General features: G+C 39.2%; 2 protein-coding genes across 3 annotated transcripts; one reads left to right on the top strand and one right to left on the bottom strand.

Annotated features, from left to right (window-relative positions):
* Window positions 1-29: 29 nt before the first annotated feature.
* brd9 (bromodomain containing 9) lies at window positions 30-6,238 on the bottom strand. 2 transcript variants are annotated; one of them, XM_023403124.2, is made up of 17 exons: window positions 6,088-6,238; window positions 5,178-5,398; window positions 4,970-5,095; window positions 4,752-4,881; window positions 4,582-4,639; window positions 3,609-3,753; window positions 3,388-3,498; window positions 2,722-2,909; window positions 2,456-2,588; window positions 2,200-2,275; window positions 1,974-2,069; window positions 1,705-1,837; window positions 1,489-1,600; window positions 1,313-1,369; window positions 1,094-1,199; window positions 453-623; window positions 30-330 (listed from the first exon to the last, which is right to left on the bottom strand). In XM_023403124.2, the coding sequence occupies exons 1-17, from the start codon at window positions 6,134-6,136 to the stop codon at window positions 230-232; spliced, it is 2,013 nt and encodes a 670-aa protein (XP_023258892.1). In that variant the 5' UTR covers window positions 6,137-6,238; the 3' UTR covers window positions 30-229. The 2 variants fall into 2 exon arrangements, with proteins under 2 accessions (XP_023258892.1, XP_023258893.1); XM_023403125.2 differs by having other exon boundaries at window positions 2,722-2,846.
* Window positions 6,229-12,052, top strand: trip13 (thyroid hormone receptor interactor 13). Its single transcript, XM_023403127.2, has 14 exons — window positions 6,229-6,355; window positions 6,655-6,738; window positions 7,440-7,599; window positions 7,709-7,835; window positions 8,837-8,892; window positions 8,965-9,055; window positions 9,145-9,217; window positions 9,302-9,365; window positions 9,467-9,553; window positions 9,748-9,854; window positions 10,070-10,223; window positions 10,541-10,653; window positions 10,781-10,850; window positions 10,941-12,052. The coding sequence occupies exons 2-14, from the start codon at window positions 6,665-6,667 to the stop codon at window positions 11,034-11,036; spliced, it is 1,272 nt and encodes a 423-aa protein (XP_023258895.1). The 5' UTR covers window positions 6,229-6,355; window positions 6,655-6,664; the 3' UTR covers window positions 11,037-12,052.
* The last annotated feature ends 1,043 nt before the right edge of the window (window positions 12,053-13,095 follow it).

The following is a 13,095-nucleotide window of genomic DNA, read 5'->3' as shown; positions in this document are numbered from 1 at the left end:
TAATAGTTTTTCTTACTGAACAACACACATTTATAAATACAGGTGCAAGCATTTATTTTTCAAGTGTTGCACTCATACAAAACCATACAATTACACTACAAACAGTCTGTACAATCATAATCAGTCTTTAAAACAGGTCAGAGGCTCCTGCTGTCCGCACAGTGTTTAAACAGTCCAACTGAGTAGACAGCGCTGTTAACACCAGGATAACAAAACGGCGTGTGTGTGGTCAGCTGTTGGCTGTGCTCTCTTGTTCCGGAGATTGCAGGAACTCGTAGGGATCATGAACCATTTCCGACTGGTCCCCAACACCCAGGTGTGATGGGCTCCCTGTGGATAAAAGAAAACATGGTTCTTATTGTTGTTGCACAATAATATGATGTTTAATACAACAAAACTGTAAAATTGTAACTTAAAAGTATTAGCAGTAATTCTTAGTCTTGCTTATATACCTAGGTGGTGCTGGTCCCTCTCTGAGGCATTAGAGAGAGAGGACAGGTTGGACGAGGGCCTGGAGCCAACTCTGTCCACCTGAGCCTCCTGGAACTCCTGCAGGAGTTTGTCTGCATCGTCAAAATGCTGCTGGCCCTCCTCATTCCCCGGCTCTTTTTTCACTGTTTTACCTGATAAAGAAAGAGGGAAGGTACTGTAGATCACTGTAGAAAATTAATTGAATAAAGGGAAGTAAAACCAGACTGGGAAAGAGGGGAAATGTGCACACTATTAACTCTAATGGTATATAAGATTTGCCACAGCCACAAAACAGCCACTGTGGTGCACGAGAGTGGCATCATAACAGATAATTGTGATACAATTGTGTTTTGAGCTGTTCTGTTTATACTAGCTTCAGGATAGTAGAGCATTACAAAGATACTGTCCCAGGAAAAGATATAGTAAAAACTTGAGGGTTTTGATGGGATTAAAATGTTTACATGGTTATTTTGCACTTTATTGCCCTTTAATAGCCAAATGTGTAACTGCCCTTATGCTTACTGCAGATATTAGCACTATTGCATTGCTAACTTAAGTGTGTTATGACTGGATTACTGGTGTACATGTAAATGCAGCCAGGGTGGTGATAGAAGATAATCACCTAGTGAGTTAAGCATGGAAATATCCAGAGACATATCAGGATAGTTCTTCATTGACATGAAATCCAGGACTGAGCCGCTCTCCCCCAGGCCAGTGCTATCTGCCATCTGCAGGACAACACACAGTGTGAGTCAGATACTCAAGCGAAAGCAGCCAAGCACAACATGATTTCACAAAAACTGTTTAAGTGCAGTATCGTCTTTTCTGAGCTATAGCATACCTGTATGTCACAAATATTGGACTTGGTTTCATCAGGTTTCAGCATCATGTTTCTTTTCTGAAACGTAAAAATGAGTATCATTCACACAGACCTGCATCGCATTGTCAACACAATCTCACTGGGAGCGGGTGATGGATAAATCTCATTCACATAAAGTGTAAGTACATATCATATACCTGTCGAATCTGATTGACCGCTTTAATGTGATCGCCTGTGGTCATCTTGTCCAGAAGACCATCGACCCAGCGCTTGGTGACACTTCCACAGCCCTTGACAAACTCCTGTATACTTAAAGAGTGATAAAAAAGAGCGAGAGATACAGAAATTACAAGCTGAAATGAAAGACAAAGAGATAAAGATAAGTTTTACATGAGACAAAAAAAATCCCTTACCTCAAAGCACACTGTACCCCTGTGTCGTCTCCATAGGCTGAATAGAGCATGTCCACCTCATCAGGCAGCAGGTCTGGAAAGACGGAGTTCTTCTGAAGGCTCTGGGTGTTGTAGGCACTGCTCAGGAAGGTCACTACACAGACAAAACACAATCAATCAATAAATCAAAGCCATAGACTTTCATGGCAGTTTTTACTGTTGTTAATGGAAAGAGATGATTGAAGTGAGCAATGTGAATTAAAACAACAAAAGCGCACTTAATGGCATACCTTTGTGTCTCCTGTCATCTTTGAAACCCAACGTTGTTAATCCAGGCAGAAGCTTGTTTGACAGAGAACTCAGGTCCACTTTATGGGTCTCCTCTTCTGCAAAAAAAAAAGAAGAAGAAGAAGAAAAAAAAATGCTTCTTACATAAATATTACATATGTTGCAAACATAGTTCAGATCTTGTGAGAACATTGGGCTTTGAAAGATAGCAGTGCGGTGATAGCAAACCTTCAGCATCAGGATCAAGCTGATTTACAACCGTATATATGAGAGAACCATCTGATTCTTTACGCAAGTGACCCATCTGGAAACAGAGACAAGAGAAACAATATACTTCCATCAAGTCGCAATTTGGAAAATTACTCCCTGTCATATTTGAGTGTGGAAGTCTTACTATCGCTTAGTCATTTATGTCATAACATACACCCATAGCTGGTAGAAATTATGTATGAATGGAAATTTATACACAATAAGTAAAGAAGACCTTGGAGTTCGGCATGTATCGGCTGATGCGATCCCGAGCTTCATCTGCAGAGTGTTCAACCAGTGCCAGGACATGCTCCTCTGCTGTACTGTCAGTCAAACTGCAAGCATTTCCCTCTGGTTCATACAGGTAGCTGAGATAACAGATGTGATAGTGTTACTGGATTGTTATACGGACGGGGAGCTTTTCAACTACAGTTCAGCCCTTGGGTGTATACAAAAAAAAAAAAAAACACATTTAATTTAGAGGTTACAAATAAGGAATACCTGATGACTTCCTTCATGTCTTTGACTGGTTGTTTCCTGGACTTCTTTGCCGATTCCACTGGGATGGGGATTATCTCTGGAGGAGTCACATCAGCTGTAAGATCTTCATCTCCCAAAATGGCTGCCTGCTGGGTGAAATCCATGTCTTGCATGAAAGACATGCTGCGCTTCAGAGCCAATAACCGCTCCTATACACAGAGCAGAAGAAAAAGGGAGCAACACTTAATCTGCTTAAATAGAAATGAATGTGAGGGACAGTGGGAAGTAGTTGCTGACAGTGTTACCCATACATTGATTTATTTGTGGCGGGCCGCCACAATATCAACATTGACCACCACATATTGATTTTCTATGGGTTTTTTTTTCACTATTTCATTTGGGTAAAATCTTACTTCACTGTAGAACTGCACACAGTGCATTGATTTGCTCAGCCCCTCCTTCAGGTTGTACATATTGTTCAGTTATTTATTTGTCACAAAGTACTTGGCAAAATATTTGCAGTGGAGTGCCTTATACACAGCCGCCCTCAGCTAACGCAACAAACAGAATCTAATTCTGTGGAAATTGCTGGCTGATTGTTACAATGAAGTTGCAAAGGGAAAATAAAGGTTCTAATATTATATATATTTTTCTGATTTTTGTTTTTCATCCACGTCATTACATTACCTTGCTCATCATCTTGAATCCTGTATGCAGCAGTTTCTTGGCAGCCTTATAGTAGACCGTCTCTGGTCGGTTGTACACCATCGCATTGTCACACATCAGTTTAAAGTCCGCCTGAAGGCCAAAACGTTTTCAAACAGGTATGAGGACAAATGTTGTTTACAAACACTGCTATGTTAAACTTGATGACACTCTCAAAAGAACATGTTGAAAACGATCCTCACCTTGAATTCTGTTACTGTGTTGTACTCGTTGTTTCTAATCTTGTCTTTCATGGTGCTGAAATCCATTGGATGTTTGATGATCATTGAGTAACCAGGAGCAATCGCATCTGTTACTGGAAATGAGAAGAATCCATGGGGGTCTTTCCTGGAAAGACAAGTGATGCACTGTCAGTGTTATTCAGTCCAGACGCAGCCTTTACAATTGTTTAGCCTTGTCTGTTCATGTGGAAGAGTTCGTTATCTGTCAGGTCAATATGATCAATATGAATATATCTTGCTCATGCTGTGACGTGATGCACCAGACCAAATCATGATATGGCCTTTTTATAATTTCATATTTTGCAATCTGTGGTTGATACATCTGCAAAGTTTCCAGCCACAGCAGGACTTACTGTCCATATTTGAATAGTGTCAAATAGACTGTATACCAAAGGCCCACAAACAACAAAAGCAAGATTTGCTCTTTTGGGGAGTGAGGGAATGTTATGAAAATGAAAGAGGTATGTACTCAGCTAATTTCATGTCACTCTACCAACTGGATCATGGGATATGTTGCATGCAAATATGACATTTTAACCTGAAAGTGGTGTAAGAAAAAGTTCAGTTTTCAAGAGTGTCCAAAACGGACAGTATGATTGTGCTGAGTAAATTTCACGGCGATATGCATATTCACTTCTGATATCTCTTGTGTACATATGCTCGATAGTGTCAGTATTAGAGGAAATGGGGTTCTGCAAAAACATTCTTAGGGGACAGTGTCAGGACATCAAGTTGTTTTTTTAGGATCTCAATCCTCTCAGACTCTATGACATCTTTAAAAAGTTTATTATCAGAGTGGTCAGACTTGGAAGGGGTCTTTGTGCTTCTATATGAATTGTAACTAGTTAAAACACTTCAGGAGCAATTCTGTGGCATTAAAAGGACAGAGGGGCAACGAAAAAAGTGGATGCAGAAATCAGAGTGAATTCCTCACCTTTGCAGCTGACGTAAGAAGTGCTCCAGCAATTGTTGACGAGGAGTGGACTCATTTTCTGCAGTAGACAAGCACAAATATGCAACTATTTATAAAGACATTTACTAGTGAATAATAGCTGAAATCGCCTACAAAAGGAATCTGATGTGCCAGTATACAGGCTGTTTTACCTTGTTGTGTCCTGCACGCTCTGACTGGTCTGTCTCCTTGCTGCTCTACTTCCACCTTCACACTGGGCTGAAACTCCTCCACTTCAGACTCTATCTCAAACCTCTCTTTCTTTTTTTTCTTCTCTTCAGGCTGACAAGAAACACACAAGATGCGGGTGACTTGTCAAAGTACTCAATAAGAATTTAATGGTGATATTTTTAAGGGTTAAATTTCTCACCTCTAATCCGATGCTTAAACTTTTTGACAACGTGAAAGGTTCAACCGGCACACCAACACTGGCAGAAGTCGCAGCTGCTGCCTCTGATTCATTCTGCTCTCGTTCTCTCTTCTTCCTTTTCTCCTCCTGTGTGATGAAAGATCTTTTTTAACGTATAGCACCAAACAATGCAGTTATCAGGCAGATAAATGTTCTTCTGCCCACTAACCTTTCGCCGTCGTCTCTCCTCATCGTCCACATATTTGTCTTTATCCTTTTCAGATTTCTTCTTTTTCTTCTTCTTTTTCTCTTTGTGGCGTTCTCGCTCGTGGTCCGATCTGTCGTCGTAGTAGCTGGAGTCATGGCCCGAACCGGAGAGCTCTGTCACCTCACTTCCTCCAACTTTGAGCACAAGCTTTAGGGGCTTCTCAAGAGCCTTGTCCTCATAGTCTGCAATCAAAACAAAGGAGATGAAGGCCACAGTTAGTGGCAGGAATCGTGGTGTAAGGTAAAAAGTTGTGGAAGGAGTAGGTGAGCATGTGGGATGACATAGACATTGGTATGATAGCAGAATTGTATGTTTTGTGTTATATCAGAAATTGTAAGAAGAAAGCAGACTTAAGGCTGTAGCTCCTCTGTCTGTAGAAAATCTTCTACTTCATGTTGTGTGAATGGGTTGTGTTCTTCTGTGCTGTTTTGTTGAAAGTAATCCCATAGGACATGTTTGTGTTTGGTTGGGATTTTTTTGACTGATAAATGTTATTCATTGATACATTTCATGTATCATGGTTAAACACCTTGACACAATTTTTGACCTTTTAACTTTTTGTTGACTGATTATGTGATTAGTTACACACCAAATTAAATTTAAATGTCAAAATGATGATACAAATAGGACAATCAGATATAACTTTACTAACCAGCTGCCTTCGCCAACACTAACTTACTAGCACAACCAGAAAACAAACAAAAAAATGTATTGTATATCTTAAATTATAATAAACTACTTATTAACTTATTAGGATTTCAGCAAAACAATATACCAACAGGCTAGGCTAAGATAGCTAACAACAACAAAGCTAGCTGGAACAAAAGCGGTGCGGTAAAAAAAACAAATGGTAAACGGTGCATTCAGGTACCATCAACTGTTCTCCACTCCGGCTTGTGTTTCTTGTGTTTTTTCCCCATTTCTCCGTATTTATATCCGAGGTCTTGTGTTTATTCCAATAATGTCGATGCAGGTCGCTGTCGTCGCTCTGGCTGTAACAAATCTTTGCAACAAGAAAGCTAACGCCAGCCGGATGTGATTCCCCGACACAAACGATGTATGTCCGGTGTAACGACTCAGCGCGCTGAATTCAACAAACTATCGGCTTTCTGACAACATTGAGGACCGACGCTAGTTTCGTGAGTATCACAACTTTGGTTATTGCAATTAATTCGCTCGACAACGTAGAAGTTAAGTTTGGTTTAAATTTTTAGTAATGTAGGGAACTGTTTTGGCGGACGTCAATGTTAACCAGCTATGTTAGCTAGCTACAACATCAAACGTCGCCAACTTTCTCTGCTAACGAAATGCAAAAGAGGTTTTTGCGTTGAGCAAATTTCTTCGTTGAGTACAAGACTGAACACCTACCTGCCCAACACACACACTACACTGTCCTGTGCTGCTGTCAAAGCTGTAAATGTTGCTCTGGTGTCCACAGTTTTACTGGAATGGAGGGTGACAGAATGGAGGTGGGAAACCAGAAAGAAAACATCAACGTGGAGGTCCATGTTAAATCTCACAGGTTGGTTACCATACCTGAGTAATTTGTGTCTGTTATTTAGCCATCACAGTAGTAAGGCTGCAACTGAAAATTATTTTCTTTAATAACTTGAGCTGTAAATAAAATGTCAAAAAATTGTTGAAAAAGGCCCATCTTTATTCCCTGAAGCCCAACATATAACATGCTTAAAAAATGACTTAAAGTCTTCACCTGTTATCTAAATGGTTACAGTAAATTTTCTCTCGAACAACTAGTTGACTGATCAGCTAATTATATCAGCTTTGGAGTATTGTTTGGTGTCCTGGTGCCTGTAGAAATGATGAAGCTGTCATGTATAATGGGGGTTGATAGGAGCCCAACAAAAGCAGTTTGCTTCAGGGCCCCTCAAGGAGCGAAAATCCAGCCATGAGTCCAGATCAAGCCACAGATCCTTCCACAAATACAGAGAAGACACACGTAGGCACACATTCAGTTTAGCTGACTACAAACTTCATGGGAGGAACAGTCAGGTAGATTGAGATTCACTAATATGCTGTATATGTAGTAAGAAAATGTGTTTGGGGTATTTATTGTTACTTATATACATTTATACTGAATAGAAGTTATTTTTTCTAGTTACATACTGTACCTCAGAATATTGGTATATTCATGCTAAGGAAATCACATAATTGCAGCCATACATTCTCATACAATGTATGTTTCTGCTCTTGTCCATGTTTCAGCACAGCTAAACTGTCTGAGGTGAGGATGCATGTTCTGGCTCTGCTGAATCGCCACAGCATGGTTTTTGGAAACTACAGATGGACAGAGTTTGATGAAGACTTTCTCCAAAATCATGTGCAGTCTGTTGCTATAGTTGATCTAGAGGAAATGGTAACACAGGTCTGTTGTTTTCTTTTTTTGGTCAATATTTGTAATCATGTATAAGTGTGTTTTCTCATAAAGAGGTAATGATGCTTTGCACTTGTTTATTCATTTTTTCCCCACTCAGCCCCTTGATTTGAAAAGCTGCTCCGTCTCCGTTCACATCTTCACTCTGAATGAGGATGGACCCAGCACGCTCAGTTTGGAAGAAGATGAGGAGCTTTCAGCAGCAAATCACTGGTTGTTGCCAGCAGGTAACAATGAGCATTGTGGACGATAGTGCACTGAATAGAACAGCATGTTGATCTTGCTGTCTTAGTTTGATGTATTTCCAGTTGAAGTCAGACAGTGAGGTAAGATTTAATACAGAAAGAGTTCTACATTGTAAACCAGTGGGTTATCATAGGCATCACAGACATACAGAATAATATTCAGTATTACTAAATGTGACACCCATCCCACAATGTCTTTTGAGTATGAAATGCTTTCCATGTAAGTGAAATGGGACTGTCCTTCCACCTTCCAGCAATGTGCAGCTGAATCAAAAAAATACAAAAGCAAACTTCAGTGGGAGAAAATGATTGGAGGGCAGCAACTGATGCGCCCTGTAGTCTTCAAAAGGTGGCTGTAAAAACTTTGTAGTTCTTCACTGAGAAGAGAGACAAACTTCACTGAGAAGAGAGACAAACAATTGTGTTATATATTTACTCAAATAAGTACACATGCACAACCGCATGGAGCTTGCAAGCAGGAGCCTGTGGTATAGTGTTTGGGACATATTAAGAATATGAATGGACACTAGAAACATGGATAATGTTGCAGGAGCAGTGTGAATGAGTTTGAGTGGTGTCTGTGAAAGTTTTCTTACTCTATTCTACTGTGATAACCAAGAATTCATTCAGAATCTATTGTAATCTGTGTCCAACCTGACCAAAGCCTCCTTGCTCTTTTATAGAGAAAACTAGAATTGTTTCAGGAGCACCCTTTAAACTTACAAGATTTAAGTATTATATAATCGCAAAATAATTGAAGGCAGGGTGAAGCATTAATGTAAAGGCAAGGTTACAATAATAATGATAAGCTAGTCATTTTTTCTCTATCTTAATTATTTTGATTTGTATCTATCAGCTCGGTAAACATCCTGTTTGTATATTTGTTGTATTTTCATTTCAGATTTGCCTGAAAGACCCTCTTAACCATTGGCTAATTAGAGTTCGATCTTATATAATGACTTGATGTCTTGTTTTTTTAACAGCTGAATTCCATGGGATTTGGGAGAGTCTGGTATATGAGAGTGGAGTCAAAAGCCAGGTAAAAAAAATACATAATAGCGGCTGAAAATGATTACATAACTTTCTCATACTGCTAAACATTTTCTTTCAGCTCCTGGATTATGTCACAACCACAATTTACTTCTCAGACAAAAATGTCGACAGCAACCTGATTTCATGGAACCGTGTTGTGCTGCTTCATGGTAAACAACTAGTAACAGTGATTTATTTTTATTGATTGAGGTCGTGACGTAAAATAACTGATTTATCACTTTGTGTTGGCCACACTCAGGACCCCCGGGCACAGGGAAAACGTCACTGTGCAAAGCTCTTGCCCAGAAGCTGTCAATCAGACTGTCGAGTCGGTAAGGCAATCCTCATTTTAGTGAAACCGCTTCAGCAGTAAATAACTCCTCTTTTCATTTTACCGTACACTCCTCTCCCTGCAGGTATTCTTATGGCCAATTTGTTGAGATTAACAGCCACAGCTTGTTCTCAAAATGGTTCTCAGAGGTACACCTGGGCTCTTCTCTTTATGATTATATGTTTAATTGGAGGATCGTCTAGATTAAACTGATAATATTTTGGTAGCTAATAATGCCCCTTTGTTACAGAGTGGCAAACTGGTGACGAAGATGTTTCAAAAGATCCAACAGCTGATTGATGACAAAGACGCTCTTGTGTTTGTTCTGATTGACGAGGTAAAAATCCACTTGTTGGAAACTATTTTGAAATTGGCATTAGTCTAGTCTGAGCCCCAGAAATGAATCTAGTCAGTGCATGTGTATTTGCTTCCACATTCACTACAACAGAATCTTGTCTTATTCCTTGTTCAGGAGTGTTTCTGCTGTACACTCGGGCTGCTCATTTTGTGAACCTATTTTACTGTGAATAGGTGGAGAGTCTGACAGCAGCTAGGAATGCCTGCCAGGCAGGAACAGAGCCTTCTGACGCCATTCGAGTGGTCAACTCTGTTCTCACTCAGCTGGATCAGATCAAACGGTCAGAAAGCAAAGCATATGCAATTTTTAGATATATATACACACACACACACACACACACAATATTTAGATATCATTCCTGGAACTCGTTAGACTAGAAGCCTTAATTTATCATTCTTGCCATTACTCTTGATTACTATTTACACTGTAAAAATCCTACCATTTGTGCTGCTCACACAGGTTTGTTTTGTGTTGACTTTTGGGCTCATATTTCAGACATTCAAACGTTGTGATCCTGACGACCTCCAATGTGACGGAAAAGATTGACTTGGCATTTGTGGACAGAGCTGACATTAAGCAGTACATTGGACCCCCGTCTGAGAAGGGCATCTACAACATCTACCTCTCCTGCCTCGAGGAGCTGATGAAGGTGACCAAACAATCTGGCAACATTTCTCATTATTAGCGAGTATTCAGTACTTATAATGCAAAGTGTGTGTGTGTGTGTGTGTGTGTGTGTGTGCATGTGTGTGTGTGTGTGGACTGAATCACTGCATACCAGTTTATTCCAGTTATCATCAAAACATTAACAAAATAGAAATCACAATTTCAGAAAACAAAGCAACAACAATGTAAGAGCACAGTCATAAACAACAACAGTGTAGAAGCAAAACTTTTAATTCAAAAAGGTGAGTTGGTACATTTCAATTTATGTGTCTTTGCTTCATGATTTGTGGTTATGTACAGTGCCAGATCATCTACCCCCGGCAGCAGCTGTTTACCATGTTTGAGCTCAAGACAATGGGGTTTGCTAAGAGTGAGGTGTCTGAACACAGTCTGAACCTGAGGAACATTGCTCTGTGAGTACAGCCTCGCAAAATGCAATAGCACCCAAATCACAGCATCTGTGTTGTGCTCATTACATCGAACGTCAGTGAGAACTGAAACAGCCAGAGGCTACTGTTTTATTTTTCTTTTCATTTCTAGGAAAAGCAAAGGTTTGAGTGGAAGAGCACTCAGGAAGTTACCATTTCTAGCGCATGCACTGTTTGTGAAGGTAAGTATTTGATTTTGTTCGACAGAGTGTAGGTAAAAAAAAAAAAAAAAAGAGTCATATTGTTTTTTAATGTAGTTTGTTTGCCTGCAGTCACCGACAGTGACACTTGAGAGGTTTCTGGAGGCTATGGACCAAGCGGTGGATAAACAGAAGGAGGAAAAAGCTAACCTGGTCAACGGTGTCTGAACTTATTACAAAGCCCAAAGGCTGACGCATGATTGTTCATGAGCTCTCAGTCCCTGTTTGTTTGTAGTTTGGAAAACTACAACCCTTACATCTTTTTATAAAGCATAATGAATTAATTTGGCTGCACTACGTTAAATATATTATTGGCAAGTAACATTGTTTTAACAAGTGCTATCTATAATATCAAAATCTTTATTCAGGTAATATTGTTGGTGCTACTACCTTACAAGACCAAGTCAGTTTCGGCAAAGGTAACTTGGCGTACCTGATGCTTGAATTTTCTATATGCTATTAACTGTTTACTCTTTTCTCATCTTTAAAGTGTTTGATATTTTTATGTAACATGCAGCTTTAACCTCAATAGTGCCATCTTGTTTTTGGTTCCCATGTTAAAGGGATAGTTTGGATATTTATTGGCATTAATTACTTTCCTCATAGTGACATTGGTGCACAGACTTTAGCTCAGTCCGTAGATAGTTTATTTTTTATTTTATTTTTTATTTTTTTTTGAGATATCCCATTGAAATGCAGCTTGACATACAAAGGAAAAAGCAGTTCCTTAATGGTGGACAGTGAAACATCAGAAATACAGAAAGGCAAATGCAATTTGTTGTGAAAGGTTAACATTTTTGAGTCCTTTGTTGTTGATTAAAGTTTTTTCCTTTTTTCCATTAACCTGCCTCCATTGGAACTGCTTATTCCTGTCTGACCAGCTGCAGGCTCGCAGAGATATCTCCACGAGTCTATAGAACGAGCTAATGTACAGCACACCATCTTATGTCAAAAAATTTGAACTGTCTCCTTAACATGCATGTTTTTGTACTCTGTTCATGTTGTTTTTTTGTTTTTTAAAAAAGGGCCATTTCTCTTAATTCATTAGTTCAAAGAAAATGTTTGTTTATTTCATTGTCGGTTCTATATTTATGCTAACAACCAATCGTCTTTAAACTCGGGGTTCATGTGCTCATTACAACTTTATTTTGTATATAAATTTGTAATAAACAATATTGTTTATACTTATGTCTTTTGAAGCAGATGCATTTTGCAGATTTTTAACAAAGCCTTTAGGCCACCACTTGGTGGCGCACAGACGCTGTCATACAGTTTTACACATGGAAAGACTGATTTTATATAGTGTATTTTATGAGATACATGATAATCATAGCAAGGGCAATAAGGAAAAATGCCCACAGCAATAAAACCAGATTGCACTTGACCTTGAGCTTGTCTCATGTAACAGGATAATAATGTTATCTAAATCTTGCAGAGTAAAACCAGAAACCTCCACAAATATAAAATGTAAGGGAGCAAATCTGGAAGCGTAAAAGGAACTTTTGCAGCAAACAGCTAACACCATAGCATGTGGATTTAAAGTGATGTATGGTTATGTCTGACGGTGTGTGTTTGGGCGTTGTTTTGCCCTTACAACAACAACTGTTGAAAGATGATTTGGTTATGAAGTGTATCAGTCATACGCACAGTTTACATGAACAGATCAGTGGCTCCATTGTTCGTATGAACATGTTTTGCATTCTGTGAATGCTCTGCTGCTTTGCATGTCAGCTGCCGGGTTCAGACAATGTGCCCTTTGTTTGTTGTTGGGCAACAGCTTTTTCACTCCACCACTTCAAAGGTGGATTCTGTCGTCTGTTCCTGAATGTGAAAGGAAAGCAAACATTGAGTTCATCTTTCTTCACACGCCTTTATGCCTACTCAATCATATCACTGTCACCTTTAGGATGGCCTGTCTGGTGTTTTATTGAGCGCATTTTCACATGAAATTTGTTTGGATTTGATTTTACTGGTAACAGTCTGTCGTTAAGATCAAACAAAAGATTTATACTCTTTTTACTCTTATCAATTTTTTTTAAGTACTGGGTTTCACAAAAAACCCAGAATGGATTTCCCCTCGCACATAAAGCTCCCATTTCATTGAGGAAACTTAATTGTTGTTTGCGTGAATTATCCCTTTAATGCCACAGTATCTTTTACACCTAATTGTTTGGCGTCCTCAATTATCATTTGTCAATGGAGTTTTTATGTGAGATGAATCACAAGA

Source organism: Seriola lalandi, unplaced genomic scaffold (genome assembly GCF_002814215.2).
Source record: "Seriola lalandi dorsalis isolate HSWRI2012SDOR001 ecotype SW California unplaced genomic scaffold, Sedor1 jcf7180002054062, whole genome shotgun sequence".
Taxonomy (NCBI): domain Eukaryota; kingdom Metazoa; phylum Chordata; class Actinopteri; order Carangiformes; family Carangidae; genus Seriola; species Seriola lalandi.
This window is presented reverse-complemented; position numbering and strand designations above follow the sequence as displayed.

Coding starts and splice junctions, on each gene's coding strand:
- brd9 (XM_023403124.2), bottom strand. CDS start 6,136: ATGGGGAAAAAACACAAGAAACACAAGCCGGAGTGGAGAACAGTTGAT. Junction 2,070..2,199: donor GCTTGATCCTGATGCTGAAG/GTTTGCTATCAC, acceptor TTTTTTTTGCAG/AAGAGGAGACCCATAAAGTG. Junction 331..452: donor GAGGGACCAGCACCACCTAG/GTATATAAGCAA, acceptor TTTTATCCACAG/GGAGCCCATCACACCTGGGT.
- trip13 (XM_023403127.2), top strand. CDS start 6,665: ATGGAGGGTGACAGAATGGAGGTGGGAAACCAGAAAGAAAACATCAAC. Junction 9,554..9,747: donor TGTTTGTTCTGATTGACGAG/GTAAAAATCCAC, acceptor TACTGTGAATAG/GTGGAGAGTCTGACAGCAGC. Junction 9,855..10,069: donor CAGCTGGATCAGATCAAACG/GTCAGAAAGCAA, acceptor CTCATATTTCAG/ACATTCAAACGTTGTGATCC.